Here is a 20254-nt window from a genome sequence, read left to right as displayed (position 1 = left end):
TTCGTTTCCATTTTCAAAGTGCCCTCCTCCAATGAGGCCAGGACACTGAAATTATTCTCACACAGACTTTAAGACGATAAGAGGGAAAAGCAGGCTTCTGGTAGATGAACTTCATAAAAACGCAATTCAAAAGTTTGTACATCATTTTGTGCTGCAATCCAATTCATTAGGCTGCTCCTTCTGGTTTGCCCACCTCGGCCACCAGGAGGCACTGTAACACTCTGCTGCTGTCATATTTTTCATAGAAGATCAAGATTATAACCATAGCCGGGGGTGTGGACCAGGCCCTACAGCAAGCGATGAAAAGTCAACAATGACGCTCCAAACGTTTTTTTTTTAAATAAAACGGGGTTGGGTCTGGGCCCCAACCCCGAAGATGGCAAATCCATAAATAATCAACACAAACAGCCACATTAAGGTTATTTTTATGAAAAAAGTCAAGCGGGTTAGTGCGCGGGAAATACGGCCAATAAGTGAGTGTTTTCATGGTGTTTGGACAAAAATAATAGTGCTCATAACTGCACGTTATTAATGTCTAAACACCATGTGGGACATCAAGCTTATGCGATGATTCTATTCATCTTGCTCTGCGGTGTTCTGATCCAGGCGCAGTAGATGTTAGCATTTAGCTTAGCATTGGGGTTGGTTCTTTTCGATTGACTTTGTTTTAGAGAGTAAACTCCAGCTGGGAGTGGCCCTAAAACAACACAAACTATTTTTTTTTCTCGTTTAAAAAAAAAAAAAAGTCCCATATGACGATTCCAGCGCGTTTCCTTTGGCGCCGTTAGCATTAGCATCAGCGTCTGGCGGGCTTGGGCATGATGAAGACTTTGACGGGCTTGCTGAAGGCGATGGTTCCCTCCACGGCGCCCTCCGGAGGCGGGAGGTCATCCAGGCTGTCGCCCCACGCCACCTTGGAGTCGTCGGAGGACGAGGAGGAGGAGGAGCTGTAGGCCAGCAGGAGTCGTACCTCCACCTGACAGGGCTCTGAGCGGAGAGAGTTTGAGTCTGACTGGAGTCGAGCTTCGGGACTCGGGTCACATTGTGGCGACATTTGTCCGGTGCAGCCATCTTGTCGCTGTGCCACGGTTCATTCGTCCGTTCATTCATTCGTTCATTGGGGGATTCAAGGCATAGCGGATTTCTCTCTGGTGTCAGATTGTTATTTTTACAGATCACGTAAATGATTTTAATGCGTGCGCGAACGCCTCGGCCCTGCTAAAGTTTGGCCCCCGCCCCCCGATACCCGCATAAGCAAATGGACGGATGACTCTCAGAGGCTCCCATTGGGAAAACACTTTTAGCAGATGCAGAAAACAGCCAACAGGTTAGCGGACGCCGCCACAGTCGTCGCGAGTTTCATGAAATCAACTCGCGACGACAAACATGAGCCCGACAAATAGCTCGTACATAATCTTGAGAGAAACTTTTGCAGCAGCAACATCTAGATGGATTTTCTCCAAGTACAGGTCTTTCGTTCAAAATACTGCACTAAAGTTCTGCTTCCGTCATTTCTGTCCTTGAGGCCCAACTCAGGTCAGCCGCGGCGGAACCGGAAGCCCCGAGAGATGGCTCGCCTGTGGTGACGGCACCGCAGTGGAAACAGGAAGCGTGTCGTGGACCAAGTCATTCTGTCACGTTATTTGACCGATTGGCTCCTCATATTAGTCGTAGGAGATCAAATGATGCCAATTTTCGCAAAGGTTAAGTCGTTGCTGCCATGTTCAAAGCGAATATCGGCGACCACGTCGGTGGGGGTGAACGTGCTCGTCAGTGGACGTTCAAAACCATTTTTCTTTGTCAACGTATCAATACAAAACATTTGGAAGGAAAAAAATGTTGCTGAGGAAACGTCATTCCCAGTTGTTTGGTTGATGAAGACTTCATGCAACACTGACCGACAGTTAACGTCAGACTTTGAACTTGCCCAATCACATCAGGCAGGAAGCTGCGGGAACTCTCAGCAGATCCACGTCGTAAATAAGAAAGTGTTGTCGACGTTCTATCAGGCCGACCGAGGTCGTGTCTCGGCTAGGAGCAGGCGGCCGCCGGCTCGCGCTGCCATTTTTGACGCTTTTTACCGGCGACTAATTGCACGAGCGCGGCGTTCGGCGGCGCTCTCACCCGTCCACGCGCCGTGCGACAGGTAGACCTGCGTGATGAGCCGGTGCCGCTGCGGTCCCGGGTTGCGGAAGTCTCCGGGTTTGGGGTGGATCACGTGACTCTGCCCGTCGGGATAGACGACCTGAAGACGGAAGGAAGCGGAGGAGGCGGGACGTTGAGGGGGCGCTCGTCCGCTTTCTCGCCGCGACCGAGAAAACGACAACTAATCCGTTCTCAAATTCCTCAACGCCTCTCCAGAGATTGGAATCGATGACAGCCGTCGTCGTCCAACCTCCAAATCAGCAGAAAAAGAAAAGCAACCGCTTGACTTTCAACTTCAAAAAAATGAACCGAGGGAAAAAAAAAAAAAAAAAGTGGGACAGGCACTGACCTTTTCAATTCTCAATTCATTGCTTCATGTAAATATGCAAGGACAGTAATCCCTCTCTAATTTGCGGATCACCTATCGCGGATTCAGTGCGTCGCACATTTCCGGAACCCCACCCCCACCCCCCAAAAAAAAAAGAAAAAAGCCATTTAACCATACTTCACTGTTTTTTTTCTTTTCACGGGTAGGTCTGGAACCTTTTATCCATTAAAAATTACTGTAGATTTGAGCAAATTCTAGTTCTGCTGCTCCGCGAGGTCGGCATCGCAAACAAAAAAAAAAATGTCCTCCATCACCTTAAGCAGATAATAAATCTTTACATTTTGGTTTTTTTTTTACCTCTACTTTGACCGAGCCGTGCGGGTCGCGGACGTGCTCCAGCGTGGCGTCGACGTCCAGCGCCACCACCAGGCCGGACGTGAACTTGAGCGGGTTGTCCGACTCGCCCGTGGGCTCGATGATGTTGGCCGTGGCGCGGTGGACCTGCAGAGCGGCAAAAAAAAAAAAAAGTTCCGGCCCGAAGGCGACGTTAGGAAGCCGACGTATTTGTGGGTCGCCATTTGGGAATTTGGAGCTTTTCTTTCTCTGAAAATGACTCTTATTCACTTCATTCGAGTCACATCATTGCGACAAAATATGATCTTATCCCTTCAAACGAGTCTTTTTGTTTGGCTGAAAATGTATTTTCATTGGAAACAAGAGCGGCAAAATTCTTCGAGTGGACGTCTGCGCTGCGGCACCTGAGGCGGAAGCGTCAGCGGCACCAGGGCGCTGTGCCTCAGCGACGTCTGGAGGAGGTTGACCAGCTCGGACGGCTTGCGGGACGCCAGGCGCGGCGTGGCCTCCGCCAGCTTGTCCGCGAAACCGTCTCGGAGGTGCGGGAGCTCGGCCGCGAACAGCCTGCGGGGGCGCAAAAGCGCGGCGGTCATCGCTTCGTCAGTGATTAACAGTGTCGAACGGCGCGAGAACTGTAACGACGGCAACGTTGTCCTCGTCGTCTCGGGAAAGACGCGTCTGCGATGTCCTCACGGAAATACGAGGACGGGGTTTTGAGATCTCCCAAAACGCCGTCTCCGCGTGGCCCGGACGTCAATACAAATGAGGAAAACCGCCACAAAAAGCGCTTTGACGCCCCTGGATGGGCTTGGGCGCCAAGCGACGGCTTCTACGGTGACCGACGACGAGGCGGGTTGCTGTGTGGCGGTAGAACACACCTGTGGAATGAATCCATCTCCTGCAGGAACTTTTCACAGGCGCCGACCAGAGGATCCTGCCTGCGGACGACAAAGACAAAGAGACGACGGTGGGAACGGTCGGCGGCCAGAGCGGACGACCCAACGACGTTGGCCCTGTCAATCAAGCAAGCGGGCTTCATCAGTTCTAGAGACCAGCAGGTGCTTGTTTGGAGAACACAACTCATGACCCTCCAGGTTGGAGGCAGGCCCTAAATCACGACTGGTCGGAATGCAAAAAAGGCCTGGGAACCGCTTTGCTGATATTCCACTCGGCGGCGCTTCCCAACGGTTGAAGAAGCTGCGCCATTTGTTGGAGGCAGAATTATCCAAGCTCTTCGGAATGGACCAAAGGATCGGAAGTAAGAGATGGGCGATGTCGAGAGTAGCGACGGGGTGACGTTTGCCACACACGCGCGCACCTAATAAGGCTAGCGAGTCAGCACGAACTGATGAAGCTCTTTCGCTCGGACGAGAGGCCGAACGTCAGACCGGTCCAGGGAACGAGACGTCCCGCAAGACGGACAACATTTACGAGCAAGGGCCTGACCGATGACCCAATGACCGAGCGAGCGAGCGAGCGAGGGAGCCGACGACCGGCCCACTGACCCGTGTGTGGTGCGAGCGCTCAGAACCAGCTGCAGCGCTTTGGCCTGCAGCCGCACGTGATGGACGACGGCCACCTGTCTGCTCTCCAGACCGCTGTACATGAATTCCAGCTTGTAGCTCTCCTCCAGAACCTACAAAGCGCACACGTGGATGTGAGAGGCGAGTCCCAAAATGGTTTTGGCAGCCTGCTCGAAGGGCGTTCGGGTTAGCCAGCGACCTGCCGGGCGGCCGCCGTGGCCGTGACGTTCTGCTTGAGGCAGAGGGGCACCGCCACGTTCCACAGCTTCTCCTGCAGAGCCTGAAGGGAGGGGGGCACACGACACCCGACGTCATCGGGGCGGGCGCCGCGAACGTTCGGGTCTCGGGGAGACCGTTAAAGACCTTGATGAGGAGAAGCTGGCAGCGCAGGTACGTGGCGCAGAAGTCGGCGGCTCCGGCGAGTTCTGTCTGCAGCTGGCCCAGTCTCTGTAAATCACTGACACACACACACACACACACGCATTCCGTTTGACCAGTAAGACTACAACAAGGTCCCGTCAGGCGGACTCCAGCGCCGTCGCGGCTGTCAAGAGAAGGCGAGAAGCTCCGGCTCGCTAATTTTAGCATTCCAGTCAATGAGGAAGTTTGCCAGAAAAACCTGAAAAAAGGCCCACAAACTGCAACCTGAGGAGAATTTTGAAGAACGCAGTCATTTTGTGTTGGGGGGGGGGGGCAAAACATTTCTGTCATATCATCTTTCGGAAACGTGACCCGGAGGAATTGAATTGATTATTTGTCAACACATCTGCAGGAAGGCTCCATTTGGGCTGCTACTCGGGGAGGACCTGACATGTCGCACTTCCAAAAATATGCAACAAGCAGCCACGACGGGCTGAAATTCTCCGTGTGGCGCCGCTTGCCCCGAAAATTGGACAGAACGGCCGCTTTGGGGGAATTTTGCGGGCCTTTGACGTTTGGGAGAAAAGTCACAAAGATGGCGGCCCGTTGATTCTTGAATTGCGTGTACCGTATGATGAAGATGAGCAGATCCTGAGCTCCGGGCGCCTCCAGGTTCTGGATGGTGCTGACCCGGTCCAGACTTTGCTGCAGGAAAAGCTGAGCCGACTCCACGCCTTGACAGTCGGCAGAGTCCAGACCGTGGATCTGCTTCCTGCCCGGCAGCTGAAATAATGAAAAAAAATTCTCAAAAATGACATTTGGAGAAAAATGGGGCAAAAAAACCACCACAAGTCGCCGCGTCAAGCGGATCAATTTAATCACGTGCGCGCGAATATCCCGACCCGTAGAGGCGGCACCAGGTACGACAGGCTGTCCCTGAGGTAGGCGTAATGTCTGAAGGTGTGGTCCGAGAAGAGCGCCGGCATGGTGGGACACGACTTGGCCGCGTTGAACACCAACACCAGGACGGCGATGTCTGACGCGGCGCTCAGGAAACAACGAGACCGAGCCGACGACAACGGACGACCGCCGCGAGGACGAGGGGGATACAGGCCGGGTCGTCCATGTCGGGTTCCGGGGTGTCGAAGTAAGGGTGCGTGCTGAGGAGTTCCGGAACCAACGGCAAAACCAGCATCGGGTGGCGCGAACCCAAAAACTTCAGACACCTCGGCGGAAAACAGACAAAAAAAAAGGGGGGGGGGGGGGAATCAATCATTTGATCGCAAAGAGGGAGGCGCCGTCACATTGCTGACTTTATTATTATTATTTTTTTTTTTTTTTTGGCTTTTGCAGTCATTGCGTGCGGTACCACATTGCACCACGACATTTGTCTTTTTTCCTATACATGCTTGTGACTATTGTTTTTGTTTTTTTTTTTTTCCCCTGTCTACATGTGTTGCTGCACCGACTGTTTATGTGCTGTTCAGTTGAGGCTAACTGTTAGCACATCAATGGTCTTTTGCATGATGGGTTAGCATTCAGCTAGTGGGGGGTGTTCCTAAGACAAGATTGTTTGCTTGTTCCAAACGCACAAGTTGACTTTTCTATTTGATTTTGGAGTGGCATTCGACTGTTGTTTTACTGCTTCAACTCAATTTCTTTCTGTATTATGGGGCCTTAGTGAGGGGAAGGAAATCACCCCGCGCCAACCATTACGGTTGTGCAAGTGCGGTTGACGTGACGTGATATCGCGCGACACGCGTGCGTGCGTGCGTGGCGGTCTCACTTCCAGACGGAGTTGCGGTCAGCAGGATACTTGCTGAGGTTCTTGAGCAGCTCCAGCAGCGCCAGCTGGATGCACTCCTTGGTGGACACGTTGGTGCAGCACAGCAGCTCGTGCAAAGCCTCTCGGATGTCGCGGGACGAGTCCTAAACACGACGCAAGGCCGGCTTTCGCCTTTCGGTTTTGGGGATTCAGCGCGGGCCCGTTCGGATCGGGTTCTCGCCGGCTACCTCGAGTACGGCGAGCACCGTGTCCAGCTGGTCCTCCCTGAGCGTGATGTGCGTGGAGATCTCGCGGAGGACGTGGATGGACTGCAGGCGCACCTCCTCGATCTCGTCGTTGAACATGTCCACCAGGAAGTCCAGACACTTCTCGGCGAAGCCGGGCGAGGAGCGGGCCAGCCGGCACAGAGCCTCCACCGCCGCGATGCGGACCTCTGCGACGAGCGGCGCGCGTTTTGGATGGAGGGTTTGGATTGCACCAGGATCAATTATTTGGGCACAAGCAGTCGCGCCGTTTTTTTAATGGCCATAAATTTCAAATGGAATTCACTTCCCGGTTTGCTTGGTCAGGAAATCGGCAAACGTGACCAAAGTAAAAGCTGATCTTGGCAAAAGTTTCATTTTGGAGAAACACAATGGATCCAATCGGTCGACTTGGAGAGAGCGCAAGAGAATATTTCCTTTTTTGAGCGGCTGAAATTCAAAATTCAACACCGTCTCGCTCCAAATGCTCCAGCATAAATTGCAGAATCGCCAACTGTTTGTCGAACTAGAAAGCGCGCAAATCGTCCGAGCGGAATCGGGTTCGGGAGTCCGGAACGATCGTTTGGTCGCTCGCCACCGGCGTCCAAAAACAGATTTCTCAGCGGCCATTTTACAGAGCAACCCGATCTGCAGTCATAAAAATCGCTTCTTTATTGCTTTGTGAGTCAGGAATGATGCATTTGCCGTCGTCCGCTCCTCATTCCTGACTCCCACATTGCTCCCAAGGGATTTCCCGTGCATATTTTGGGGAAGAATCTTGACGTTGACCCGGAAAGGTCGCAGCGCACTTGAGGGTCACGGTGAAACGTCACCCGAACGCAGAGCACACTGCCAAAGATTTGTCATCTTACGTTCCTCACAAGGGTCGCGCTGACCTCTCGGTTCCATTTTCTCGTTTATTTTAGAGACCAAATATCTCGTTTTAAGCGGACGGAACGAGTACTTTTTTGGTCTCCGTCTCTAAAAGACGCGCACGGAGGAGTTCGGCCATCGGGGCGGCGCCACGTACCGAACATCTCGTCCTCCAGGCCGTGCACGAAGGCCCCGCAGGCTCCCGAGGCGATCAGGTTGACCGTGTTGGTGTCCAGCTTCTCCTTGGGGGTGTCGTCGGCCCACTTCCTTCCCGACGAGAACTCGCCCGAAGCGAAGAGCTCTTTGGCGCGTTCGTGGGCCGTGCGCTTCCTCTAGAAACAAACCACAGAGGAGGGAGGGCGACGAGGAAGACGAGGCGGACCGCGGCCGGCCCGACGCGGCGGACTCGGGGCTCACCCGCAGATCCGACATCAGCTTCTTGTCCAGCGTCTGCTCCAGGAAATGCGGACTGACCTGCGACATGGAACCCTGGCGCGCAAACCAAGCCGTCGGTCGAGGGCACGCGCGCGCGCCTGCGCGGCAGAAAGGCGGCGTCGGACCTCACCAGCGTTTTGGCGGCCTGGGCCCGCACCATCCACGAGCCGTCGCTCACCATGTGGCTGATCTTCCCGAAGGCGTCGTCCGCCAGCCGGATCTCCTCGTTGGACGACGGGATGGGCACGATGCTGAGGAGCCGAGCGGCGCAAAAGCCCACAACGGAGAACATATATTAAGAAGAAAAAAAAAAAAACAAAAAAAATGGAGGGATCTGCGGATGAATTCAGTCTGGTATGAATGAATACGTTGACATTTCAGAACGGAGGACACAGGACGTGAACGTATGAATGCGCGGCTGCACGAACGGATTCGCAGATCAACCTCCGACTAAACGCAAGCAAGGCGGCGACGCGCTGACCTCTCGGGGTACAAGTCGCTCAGCACCCAAACCATCTGAACGGCGGCCGAGCGAACCTGCTCGTAGTCGTCCGCCAGCAGCCGGCACGCCTGCGCACATCGCCGGCGGTCAGGAGGCGGCGCCGGCGACCGATCGCTCGCTCGCTCGCTCGCTCGCTCGCTCTACCCACCTGCTCGTAAATCATCTGCTGAATCTTGATTCCTCTCTCGTGCAGCTGCAGCTGGAACACACGCGAGAGAGAGCAAAGGTCACGGCCGCGCCCGCAATGCGTCGCGGCTCATCCGTCGCTCGGGCGCTACCGTGGCTTTGAGGGCTGCCGTGCGCACTCGGGGGTCCTGATCGCCAAAGTAGTCGCTGATGACGCTCGGCACGTCTCTTGCGACTGCTGAACAGACAATCAAACGTCATTTTCACATAATCCCTCCCAGGACATTCCTTAAAAAAAAAAAAAAATGACAACGCCCATCGCAGGTGACATTTTCCATTTTGGAACAGGTCCACCAGCTGCTCGTCCAGTCCTCGCAGGGACCCCCGATGCTTCAATTCATGTCATTGTGGTGTGGCAATATAACGATACAATCACATAATATGCGGCAATATTAGCCTTTTGCTGCCTAGGATAACGAATATGAGAATGTGAGAAATCTTACATCTGCATTTGTGTTCAAATGTGCATTACGTTTTTTTTTTATTGATGTTAATCATTCAGCCATCAGTGTTTTTTTCCAGTCGTTTTTTGGGGGGTTTTTTTTAGCATGAAGCTAGCGACGCGCAAGTCAGAGTCGCTTGAAAGACAACATTTGATTGTCTTTGCGGCTTTTGCGGCAGAAACGCACCCGCCGACGTCCCGACGCCGTCTTTGCCGAGCGGCGCGTCCCCGGCGCCCAGACGTCCGAGCAGCTGCAGGCACTTGTTCCTCACGCCGAACGACGCGTCCGACAGGTGCCGGCGGGCGACCTCCGCCAGGCGCGCCGCCACGACGGGACTCTGCGGCGGTTGAGTGCCCGCCGTCAGGAGGCTGTCCAGAAGCTGAGCCAGAACCTGATGGGATTCTAACACACAATCACACGCAGGCGTGGCGTCGATGTCGACGAACGAGAAAGGCGCAGCCGGCCCGGGGTCCGTCTCACTCTCGTTGGCCGCGGCGCTGACGACGTCCTCCACGATGCAGTCGGGACTGAAGCCCGGCGTGGTGGAGAGGACGCCCAGCAGGGACGCGATCTTCAGCCGCACGCTGCTGTCCGCCTCCTGCGGGAACACGCATGCGGCATTGCTTTCGGAAAGAAGAGAAAGGATCCGCTTCTGGGGCACCGGAGACGGTTTGTTGCGCGTCGCAGCCTTTCTCTTTTAATAATCGCAATCCATGACACATTGCAACGACTTGATGTGACGTTCAAGGACCCGTTGACGGCGTTTGCATTTTTTTGTTTTCACGCCGAGGTCAGAATTGGCACCGGAACCTTGTAGTAGTGCTCCAGGAGGATCCTGACGACGCCCTCGACGCTCTCGGCCTCCACGGGTTTGCGCGCGAACTGCAGCAGGTACTGCAAAGCGTCGGTGGCGTTGGCGGCCTTGCACAGATCCACGTGGAGCGCCGCCGACTTGCTGGGCTTGCACAGGCGGAGCTTCTTGGACGGAACTTCTTCGGCAGGAACCTGCGCGCGGGACCCAAAATGCTCGCGATGTGATTTCCAAAGCCAAAAATAGCACCGAGCGCTCTAGAACATTTTTCCCTGGAGAAACATGCCCACAAAGTGCAATTGGTTTTCGGAATTTCATTCGGCCAGATATCAGAATGAGCATCCGTTTCGGGAGCAATTTCAGGCCCATAGGGTAAATTTGCAAGCATTTACTTTTGAAAATGAAGGTTGCCATTTTCGTGCTTTCAGTTATCAAACCGAATCGCTTTGAATAAATGTTTGTGGATTTTCTACTTTCAATTTGAAAATACCATCCCGCTTTTTTTTTTCCCCCCTCAATAATTTTTGCAATCCGATTCACCAATGATGTGTAAAAATAAATGAGCATTAGCTGGAATCCCCAATTGCAATCGAGTTAAAAACTAAAATCGAATCCAATGACTGGCAAGTCCTTCTTTCCTTACTTGTACTCACCACACAGGTGGGTGCATGTTAGGATACTGAATATTCAAACTGGGAACGTGATTGACAAAATCTTCACTACTTTTGAATTTGACAAACGGGACACTCTACGCACAATAATGCTATTTTTTTTCTGTTTTTGTTTTGTTTTGCTTTGCTTTGTTTTAGAGAGCTGATTGTGTTGCTGTTGTTGCGTTTTAGTCTCGAGAAAAGTTTCAATATTGTCACAGATCCACGCTTCAAAATTTGAATGAACAAAAGAAGGCTATTCAATGCAAGTAGTCTTCGTGCGGCTGCTGTTTTTGGTAGCCGAACGCAGCTCATTGCCGCCTCTTCCATTTTACACCTCAACGTACGCGAGACGATAAAGTAAAAGTTTGATTTCAATCATTTTTCTTTCTGTCCGTCTTCGCGGATGCGCCAGTGTTGGTTCGGGTTAGCTCCGCCAATTAGCCGTGAGCTCATTCAGCAGTTGAGAAACCGCCGCTGTCAACTATCATCTCGCAAACGCTGCGCCAATAAACCACCGCGACATCAAGCGAGTCTCACCTGTACAACTCTGGTGAATTCCTCATAAACTCGCTTCTTCAAGTGCGCCGCCATGTCGGCGAAACCACGACTAACGATTAGCTTAGCTTAGTTTAGCTAGGAGCATACGCTTCTTGTCCCGTCGCACTTGCCGTAGCTACGGCAACAAACACCGAAAAGCGATTAAACGCGCGCAAAAACAAACCAGGGAGAATGTGCAACTCCCGGGATTTGAACCCCCGGGCCTCAGAACTGTGAGGCAGATGCGTTAAGTCGGATCACTTCTGAACAAACATCTCATTTAAAATTGGTTTTGTACTTTACAAAGAAAGAACATATCTTTGGGAAGAAAAAAAAAAAACAACATAAAAAAACCTTGACTTGGTCAATAAATTTGTCAGTGGGCGTGGGGCCCGAACCCGGGTTCGGTCACTAACGACGAGCAGAAGTTAAAAGAATCAAACGAGGAAAAAAAAAAAAAAAAAAACGTCCATCCTTTGTCCGCAGTCTCGTCAAAGGGGCAAATCCCGCCGCGATCTCAAAGCGGCATTCGGCGCCCGGGCAGCCACCCGAGACCGGGCCTCGTCTTCACACGCAAACCGTCAAGATGTGCCCCGAGAACGTCAGCGCACGTGCCCGCCGGTCCTCCGAATTACGACGGCGAACCTTCAGACCTTGTTTTTCTTCGACTCGACCAAATAAACTCTGACCTTCGAGTGTCAAACGGCCTCGAGGACCAAGATGAGTCCGTCTTCGTTTCATTTCCTCCGAGTCCCTCCATGTTATGTGCTAATCATTCATTTGTTGTAACGAGAACGGCCACGAACGAAGACGTCTTTGAGGCCAGAAAAGGCCGCACGGCACCAGTACAGCGAAATGGGACAAGCAAAGCGTACAGGAAGTGCTTTATTGTCGGCTTCCTTCTCGTTCCCGCAGATTAGCCGGCAAAAGGCTTTTTCATTCGCACGAGTTTGGACAGAAGAGCGGAACGGAAAGGAAAGGAAAGGAAAGGAAAGGAAAGGAAAGGAAAGGAAAGGAAAGGAAAGGAAAGGAAAGGAAAGGAAAGGAAAGGAAAGGAAAGGAAAGGAAAGGAAAGGAAAGGAAAGGAAAGGAAAGGAAAGGAAAGGAAAGGAAGGGGCCGCCCTCCGGCCGTCACCACCAGGTGAAGGTGAGCGTGTGGAAAAAGTCGTAGCTCCGAGCCAGGAAGTTCTTCTCCACCGCGTGCGGTCGGACGTGGACCGTGTAGCCCCGGCCGCGGATGTCCTCCTGCACGCAGTCCAGCAAGTCGGCGGCCGCGGGGGCCGCGTTCCACGGTCCGAACGTCACCACCGAGTCCTTGTCGGCCCGCAGGCCGGCCATGGCGTTGCCGTAGCAACTCAAGTCCTCCTCCGTCCGCAGAACGCAGATGACGACGGCCGAGTGGCGGGAGGCCACCGCCTCGGCTCGGGCGATGCGGATCAGAACCTAGACCGGGACGACAAAAAAACCGCGCTCAGCCGTTTGGAAGACTTTTGGGCGGGCAGCCTGACCTCGACAACAGAAGTGGTCTGGGTCCTGGGGGGGGGGGGGGCTAAGGAAGGAAGGCGATGCTCGGCACCTCAATGTTCTCCTTGTAGTTGGGGACCCTGGCCAGGAACTGCTGGCGGCCCACCGTCTCTCCAAAGAGTTTGGGGGTCTCCTCCAAGCGCTTGGTCAGCTCGCCGATGTTGTAGTGCAGCGACTCTTTGTGGACCTGCGGCACAACGACCAGGCCTGCGTCACTCGCCCAAGTTCGTCGCCTCGCTGGGATTTTCTCCGGGTAGCCCCAAATTTGGGAGGCCACGCTCAAACGGACGGGCGAGCGTGAGCCTCTTTCCCAAAGAGCCACGGTCGCCGTCGCCGTCGTCGGCCACGCTTTGAGTCGACCCGCTCGACGCCGCCATTTTTTCAGCGTTGGCTAAAGTCCGAGTCGCCTCTGGCGGAAGCGCGGCTGCCGTTCTGCGCCTACGGCCCCTCTACGGAATCGAGTTTGGGCCCAAAAGAACGGCACAAAACTGTTCGGGTCGCGGGCAAATGTTTCTTCAATTGCAAGCGAAAAACACAACCTAACGTGAACATCAAGTGAATAATTATTGCTCTTTTTGCTAGTGACGGCGATATTTGCAGGTTTTGTGAGGGGAATCCGTCCTCATTGGCTCATCTTGTTTTGAGTGACGGCCAATGTCCGTAGGGACACAGCGGGCGACAACAAGTGTCTTGCGTTCGCCCGGGCGGGGATGCGAACCGGCGTTTTTCTTGCGCCGAGGCCGATGGCGGTACCTGCGGAATATTGCAGACGGGCACTCGTCCGGACCTGAGGAACTCCAGGACGGCTCCAAAGTGTTCTCCGTCCCGGTCCAGGAAGTAGTGTCCCTGGGAGTCTTTGGGGAGTTTGGGGGGTCCGCCGCCGAACCACTCGGCCAGCTTGGACTCGGGGAACTTCGTGAGCGTCCCGACGCTGGTGCAGAACCTTTCGCCGCCCACGTTTAAGTGGACCACACCCAAGTGCTGAAATGAGACCGGAGGAAGGAAAAGAACCAGATGAAGATGTGAGGGGAGGGCGAGCGGGACGGCGTCGGTCATCACAAATCAGAATCTTTCAGCTTCAACTGAAAACCGCAACCACTAACGCGCACAAATTGTTGTTGCGATCTCGGCCTTTTTCATTTTTATTCAAAAAGACTCGAGAGCCCATTTGGGGGAGTTTTTCGAAGCGCTGAATGGGCCTTCCAGGCCTCGCCTGACGCTCAACCAACTTTGGAAATGTTCCGGTTTTCATTTGATTTGGACCGACCCCCCCCACCCCCCTCTACACAGATACATTTTTTTTCAACAAGTCATACGTTTTCCTGAGCCGAGCTATTTTTCTGAGCAACTATTTCTGAGCTTTTTACCAAGTACTCGAGTACATCTAGGAGTATTTGGGCAACTTTTCCAGTCAAATTAAGAGCGAGGGCAGCGGGTTTTGGGCGCCTGAAAAAAAAACTCCTGACTTGTTTTATTGCGCTTGCGCACACGCCGGGGATTTAGTCTTCGTTGAGTGTGCGGCCACTCACTCATTGCGACAAAGAACTTGTAACTTTGCACATTTCGGACACGTACGAACGTCACCGGTCCCTTGCCCGGCAACTCCCAGCGCACTTCAGTCGTCTGGCCGGGTTCACGACCTCTGTCCTGTCCTGTCCAGTCCAGTCCAGTCCTAACCTACCCTCACACTTGCAATAGAGGCAATCACACATCTTGACAGTATTTCAGTATATTTAGTAATCATGCTGGTTTACTGGATATTTAAGTTAGTTCTCAGGATTATTATATATCGATGTAGAAAGTATATGCAATTATGGAGGGAGTTACTTTCATATAGGAACGTAAGGAAGGGGGCGGGGGGTCTTGAGCAAGCCCCAGAACGTGGTGCTACGTCCCTGGGTGGGACACACTTGAAAGTCCAAATCGTCACTTCTGACCGATTTGGACTTTTTCCTCATTGCAATCAATCAAGTTGAAGCTCGACTTTTTTGTTTGTTTTTGCTTGAATTTGTTTGATGGGCGCAAATATGGAGCAACGCAACAGCGAGTTGCTGAACAAGTTCCAAGCCGGGGGCGGGGCACCCGCCCCGCGTCCCGGTTTTAGAAAGAGGTCGTGACGGTCAGAAAATATGAACTAGAAATTGTTGCGCTGGTCTTACTGGCGACGCTCGTCCGGAATAATCCTGAACGCTTTTGTAGTCGTCTTGGCTCATCTTTCCGTTCCTCTTTCTCGATGTCGTCTGGCAGGTGAGGGGCGTGGCTTAACCCGGATGCGCCGCGACGTCATCTTAACTACTTTTTAAAAAAAAAAAAAACGAGAAATTTTCAACAGCAACGATCGGCTCCGGAAGACGATCATTGTTTTTAGGTAAAAAAAAAAAAAAAAAAAAAAAACGAAGAATCAAGTCATTATAAAGGGTGTTTTTTTTTTTTTTTTTTTAATTTCTATCCGTCCATTTTGTGAGTCGCGGGATTGGCAAAGCCACCGATCCCGGCTGTCGTCAGGCCACACCCTGAAATGGTCGCCAGCCAATCACAGGCGGCACGGAGCCGCGCTCACAACCACACCGACGGGGGCACTCGAGAGCGTGTTTCTCGGGATGAGGGGAGGAAAGCAGAGTGGCCGCCCCAAAATAAACTCCACACGAGCCGGGCCAGGGTTGTGGACCCAGAACTGAGGCCAACGCTTTCCAACCGCTCCGCTTATTTACCTATTTCTTTCTTTCTTGCAATCAACGAGACCTTCTTTCCATAACATTGTCTCGTTTGACGGAACCGCAAGTAATTGGCCAATTCATTTGTTAGTGGAAAGTTAAGTCAAAACTACATAAAGTCACCCACACTGTAAAATCTGAATCTTAAAAAGCATTTTCTTGACACAGCGCAACCGAGCGGCCGTTCACGTTTTGACTCCTCGCGCCGCTTCAGTTGGGCTCGCTGACACGGAGAGGCCTCGCCTTTCATCTGCGCGCTGACTCGGCAACTTCTTCCAAGTGTTTCTGGCACAATACAAAATATCCCGTCGGAGCACTCGCGGGTAACAGCGCCTTGCTCGTTCGTCCCGTCCCGTCCGGTCAGGTCCGGTCATCGGATTGGTTAGTTGTTGCGTGCCCCGTTCACAAGTAAGAACACCATTTGACCGACATGTAACGTGATTTGTGTCCAAAGATCTTTGGTTCTATTTTTTTGTCTTGTGTCCTTAGCCCGAACGTTTACAAAAACAGGTTCAATTCCCACAAAGTTTTTGCCCTCGTCGTAAGGGCTGCAAAGCTCTGCAGGTGGAACGTTACCCGCTTACTTGGGACGCTCCACTCAATTGTTTCCCAAACAAGTTGAGCAACAAAGTCAAACTAAAAATTGGACCAACGGAAGTGCGCTCAGCGAGCGATGGCTTAAGGGGACTCGCGTCAGCGGATCAAGTTTTGGGAATCAGAGTTTCCTGTGGAGACTGATAAAAATAAAAACCTCTTTTGAACATTTTTATTGTTTTTCTACACAAACCATATGGCCACCCGACCGTCAATGGAAAACCTGCAAGAGAAAAACAAAAACGGCCATCAATGTGACACCCTCCGATTCCCGACCCGAAAAAAAAAAAAAAAAAAAAAAGGGGGGGGGAGGGGAAGAATGGCGATAGATACTACGACAAGTCCGCAGTCAACTCAAACGGCCGCTTACCCGCAGCATTAGGCGGTGGGCGCGGGGGCGCCGCCCTGGGGCATGACGGGCACCTCGAGCTTGGCGCCCTTCTGCTCGGAGATGGGCGTGGTCGGCAGCTGCTCCTCTTTGGGCTCCACGATGCTGACGTGGTCGGGCAGAGGCTTCTTGGGGCCGATCTTGCCGCTGGGGTCCCACGGCAGCATGATCTTCACTTTGATGCCCAGCACGCCTGGCGCACACCGACACAGACGCGCCGTCGTCAACCTTCGCAGCGGACACGTCCCTCGGCGCAAACAAAAAAACCAAACCAAACAAACGGAACACGTGGCTCCTCGAGCAACCGTTCTGCAGCAGGCCTCTAGAGGGAGTCGCCACTCTCGGCCGCGCGACGACATTCGCCGACAAATCACGTTCGGGCTCATTCGAGCAATCATCCCAAAGACACGCCCGCCGAATTGACTCCATTAAAGTGATACGAACACCAATTCCATTTGTCTTCTTTTCCAAATACGAATCCAGCTGTCGTTACCACGAATGCCACACGAGGGACCTGAGATGAGGCAGCCGTTCTGCACCAAGACCGCAGACACAATGCGGCCCCTCGTGACCCCGGCCGGGATCTTGTTCTTTTCAACCAGACCCAAAACTGGTGAGCGCGGGTGAGGGAAGGAACGCAGCACAATCACCTCTTTTACCACACGGGACCGACACAAAGTCGGCGTGACTGCTTGTCGATCTCCGGTACCATTTCTCACCCCACTGCGCTTCTCTTTCGCATCTCTTGACGGCGACGCCGTCGCGTACTCACCCTGCCTGAGGAGAACGTGGCGGACGGCCGTGTCCACGTAGTAGTTGACGGGGTCGCCGCTGTGGATCATCAGGCCGTCCACGAACTTCATGGACTTGGCTCGCTGCCCCCTCAGCTTGCCCGACACGACCACCTCGCAGCCCTTGGCGCCGCTCTCCATGATGAACCTCAGCACACCGTAGCACGCCCTGCGAGCACCGGCGCGGTCGTCAACGAGCCGTCCGTTACGCGCGGCAACCTTCTGCGTTTGTGGGCGGCTGGAAATGTCGCACATATTCTCTGAACCCACATTAAAATGTTAACATTTATATATTACTCCATACATTTTAGATGGAAGGCCTCCCCCCCCCAATAAATATGGGGAAAAAAAAAAAAAAAAAAACCCTGAAAGATCCATTCATTGGCCTTGTCTGAAAATGTATGAGGAAAAATACATTGAAGATTTTTTTTTTAAACTGATGTTTTGCAGGGGCGCCTCGAGGTAAGACCTGAATTTGATCCATAACCGTGCTTCCATCTCAAATCATATTTCTCAATTAAATGCAAACAATCCACCCCCACTTCCCGTGTCGAATGACGTGTTCAAGGAAATCATCAAATCTCTGCAACCCGTTTTAGAAATCTTTGGCCACAGGGGGGCAGCATAAGACACTGCTGTACTCTTCAGGCGACTCACCTTCGCACCGCCAACCCTCCCAGCAGTTTGTAGCGCAGAGACTCGGCCTGCGCGATGGCGCACAGGCCGCGGGTGGCCACTTTCTCGGCGTACAACTGAAAAAGAAAAGACCCGTTAGGCCCGGCCGACACACCGACAGTAGCGCCGGCACGCGGGCCCCCCCCTCAGACAAATGCCTCAAGGTCATCAAGAGCAAAGACGGGCCCGGTCAGCGGCGCCAGAAGAGAAGCGCAGAACGCGGATCTCGACCGGACGCGCATCTGACGCGGACCCGCCCCGTCGGTCTCGTCATCGCGTCATCACCGAGGGGAATCCGCGCGCGCGCCCGCGACCTCGAGTCCGACCGACCTCAACGGTGCCCTCGGGGAAGCCGAACCTCTTCTGGACCACGGCCGTCAGCTCTCGGATGCGCCGTCCCTTCTCTCCCAGAACATTTTGGGTCCTGGAGACGGAACGTGAGGGGGGCGCACGACAAAGCCACTTTGGTGCAATCGGCTCACAAATGTAAATACGCTGCAAGAGATCGTTTTCGACTGACATCACAGGCCTTGCGCTTTCGAACGCAATCGCCATTTTGTTGGGGGGGGAATTCGAGTAAACCAACCCGACGAACCGAGCAGGAATCATTTCAGAAAGGCGTGCGAATGGGGGGGGGGGGGGCATACATACATACATACATTCTGGGTCGCTCAAAGGAAAGTGGCCGTCGTTAAAGCGTCTTTCTTTCGGCCGCCCGCTGTGACCAAGAACCGGCGCGAGAAAACTGAGCAGTTAGCAACCGGACGGTATGTCAAGAGTTTGCTCGGAGCATTTCGTTCTTGCGAAGCATTGGATACCGTTTACAATTTCACAGCTACTTAGTAATAACGAAGTTCTGTGAAGGACAGGTATTCTTGAGCCCCGATAACTTTCCAAAGTCTTTTTGGCCATCATGCGTCACTTTTAATAGTCGTACGAATATTTGCGCAAGTCTCGGGTCTGTACGCAAAAGAGAGAGCGGACCCATCCAAAATGGCCGCGTGGCCGGATGAGGTCACGTAGTCGAAAACTAGAACACTTGCAGGTCTGTACACAAAATGCAACTTTTGGGAGAAGAATTCAAAGCATTCATTTCAGCAAATGAGCTCGGAGGAGGCTCATTTGCCAGGTTTTGGCGTCCCTCTCAGACAAATGCCTCAGCGTCTTCAGCGAGAAAACGACTTTCGCGCCGGAAGGAAGCCGAAGCAGAAACGCAGAACGCGATCTGAAGCGGCCGCCGTCCCGGCGCAAAACAGTCGCCATCCGACTCGTCATCGTTTCTTCACCGAGGGACAAAAATCTACGTAACTACGCGCCGACAGACGACGTCGCGATCCTTCCGGCGAGCGCTCACCTGGTGGCCAGGATGATGATCTCGGTCCTGGTCGGGGTGACGCGAACCTCCACGCCCGAGTAGCCGTCCTCGGCCAGCTCGCGAGTCAGAAACTCGTTCAGCTCGGCCTTGAAGATGCCGTCCGAGACGAACTGGTGACGACAACAAACGGGGGTGAGCGGCGGTCGGGTCGGGCGAGGGCAGTCCTACGACTTCGACCTCAAGGATCCAAGCGGAGGGTCGTCTCGATCCCTCTGGATCGAGCCAAATAATAAATGTGCCACGTGAATCCACTTGAAAGTTGGTGTCACACTTGTACGCCTTCTTTTTGAGACCATGAGCAAACTTGAATGTTGCCCACTTCCACACGCAGTTCGAAATCATGTCTGCTTTCCCCCCTAAAAGCTAGAAAGGAGAAAAGTGCGGACGCATCTCGAGACTGGCACCGATTCCAACCGGCGTTCCCGAGATTTTTCTGTCATTGCAAAACAATTCAAACCATTCCTTCTTTAAACGCTGGACGGTGGATGCGGAACAAGTGGAAGACAATCTGCAGTTAGGACCGATTGCAAGTAAATTTACGCAAGCTAACGCGAACTACGACAATGGCACTCGTGCCTCGAGCCGAGCTAAAGTGGGCGAAGGGCAGATGGAGCGTCCCCCGTGTCTCGTCCCTGGCTCGGGAGGACCCGTCGGCATGTTAACACCACGGCGCCGCCATGTTCGCTGGCCGCCAGCAAGCAGCTAAACGCCGGCAGCATCCCTAACCATCCCGGGCGAACATACGTAGATAAGGTGCCCAAAGGTTGCAGCGGACACAAGCGAGCCCCACGCCGCCTTGTCGAACAGCCATTTGGACGCCCAAAGCTCCCGGGAGCCATTAAACGACACTTACTTTCCTCTTCTTGGATATCTGCACCGCCATCTTCTTGCAGGCCGTACACAGGAAAGGAGGCCTCGTCGATGCGGAAATGAATTTATACCAAGAGGGACCACTTCCGTCGACGTCAAAGGCACAGGACGCCTGCTGTTCGGATTGCTCGAAATACGCACTTTA

The 20254-nt window shown here is 53.3% G+C and overlaps 3 protein-coding genes and 2 non-coding genes across 6 annotated transcripts; all 5 read right to left on the bottom strand.

The window, feature by feature from the left end:
* Positions 1–407: 407 nt before the first annotated feature.
* On the bottom strand, positions 408–11519 carry ints4 (integrator complex subunit 4). Of its 2 annotated transcripts, none has more exons than XM_061826942.1 (23): positions 11179–11519; positions 9988–10182; positions 9658–9775; positions 9364–9579; positions 8827–8909; positions 8697–8747; positions 8528–8616; positions 8177–8297; positions 8029–8100; positions 7769–7943; positions 6724–6929; positions 6497–6639; positions 5821–5936; positions 5613–5746; positions 5339–5493; positions 4714–4807; positions 4550–4630; positions 4333–4463; positions 3706–3765; positions 3232–3391; positions 2831–2974; positions 2125–2245; positions 408–987 (listed from the first exon to the last, which is right to left on the bottom strand). In XM_061826942.1, exons 1-23 carry the CDS (start codon positions 11230–11232, stop codon positions 797–799), a joined length of 2910 nt encoding a protein of 969 aa, XP_061682926.1. In that variant the 5' UTR covers positions 11233–11519; the 3' UTR covers positions 408–796. The 2 variants fall into 2 exon arrangements, with proteins under 2 accessions (XP_061682926.1, XP_061682925.1); XM_061826941.1 differs by having other exon boundaries at positions 8827–8912; positions 11179–11518.
* A 526-nt stretch (positions 11520–12045) lies between these two features.
* kctd14 (potassium channel tetramerization domain containing 14) lies at positions 12046–14998 on the bottom strand. Its single transcript, XM_061826964.1, has 4 exons — positions 14862–14998; positions 13456–13683; positions 12755–12889; positions 12046–12621 (listed from the first exon to the last, which is right to left on the bottom strand). Exons 1-4 carry the CDS (start codon positions 14913–14915, stop codon positions 12310–12312), a joined length of 729 nt encoding a protein of 242 aa, XP_061682948.1. The 5' UTR covers positions 14916–14998; the 3' UTR covers positions 12046–12309.
* A 1169-nt stretch (positions 14999–16167) lies between these two features.
* On the bottom strand, positions 16168–20238 carry rps3 (ribosomal protein S3). Its single transcript, XM_061827949.1, has 7 exons — positions 20093–20238; positions 19219–19349; positions 18195–18288; positions 17847–17941; positions 17171–17358; positions 16381–16591; positions 16168–16233 (listed from the first exon to the last, which is right to left on the bottom strand). The coding sequence occupies exons 1-6, from the start codon at positions 20120–20122 to the stop codon at positions 16389–16391; spliced, it is 741 nt and encodes a 246-aa protein (XP_061683933.1). The 5' UTR covers positions 20123–20238; the 3' UTR covers positions 16168–16233; positions 16381–16388.
* On the bottom strand, positions 18006–18154 carry LOC133505431 (small nucleolar RNA SNORD15). The gene has a single exon (XR_009796265.1). It is a non-coding gene; the product is annotated as a small nucleolar RNA SNORD15 (small nucleolar RNA).
* Positions 19004–19155, bottom strand: LOC133505429 (small nucleolar RNA SNORD15). The gene has a single exon (XR_009796264.1). It is a non-coding gene; the product is annotated as a small nucleolar RNA SNORD15 (small nucleolar RNA).
* Positions 20239–20254: the final 16 nt, after the last annotated feature.

The sequence above is a fragment of the Syngnathoides biaculeatus genome, chromosome 8, assembly GCF_019802595.1.
Source record: "Syngnathoides biaculeatus isolate LvHL_M chromosome 8, ASM1980259v1, whole genome shotgun sequence".
Classification (NCBI taxonomy): domain Eukaryota; kingdom Metazoa; phylum Chordata; class Actinopteri; order Syngnathiformes; family Syngnathidae; genus Syngnathoides; species Syngnathoides biaculeatus.
The sequence above is the reverse complement of the archived record's forward strand: the minus strand, read 5'-3'. Positions and strand labels throughout refer to the sequence as shown.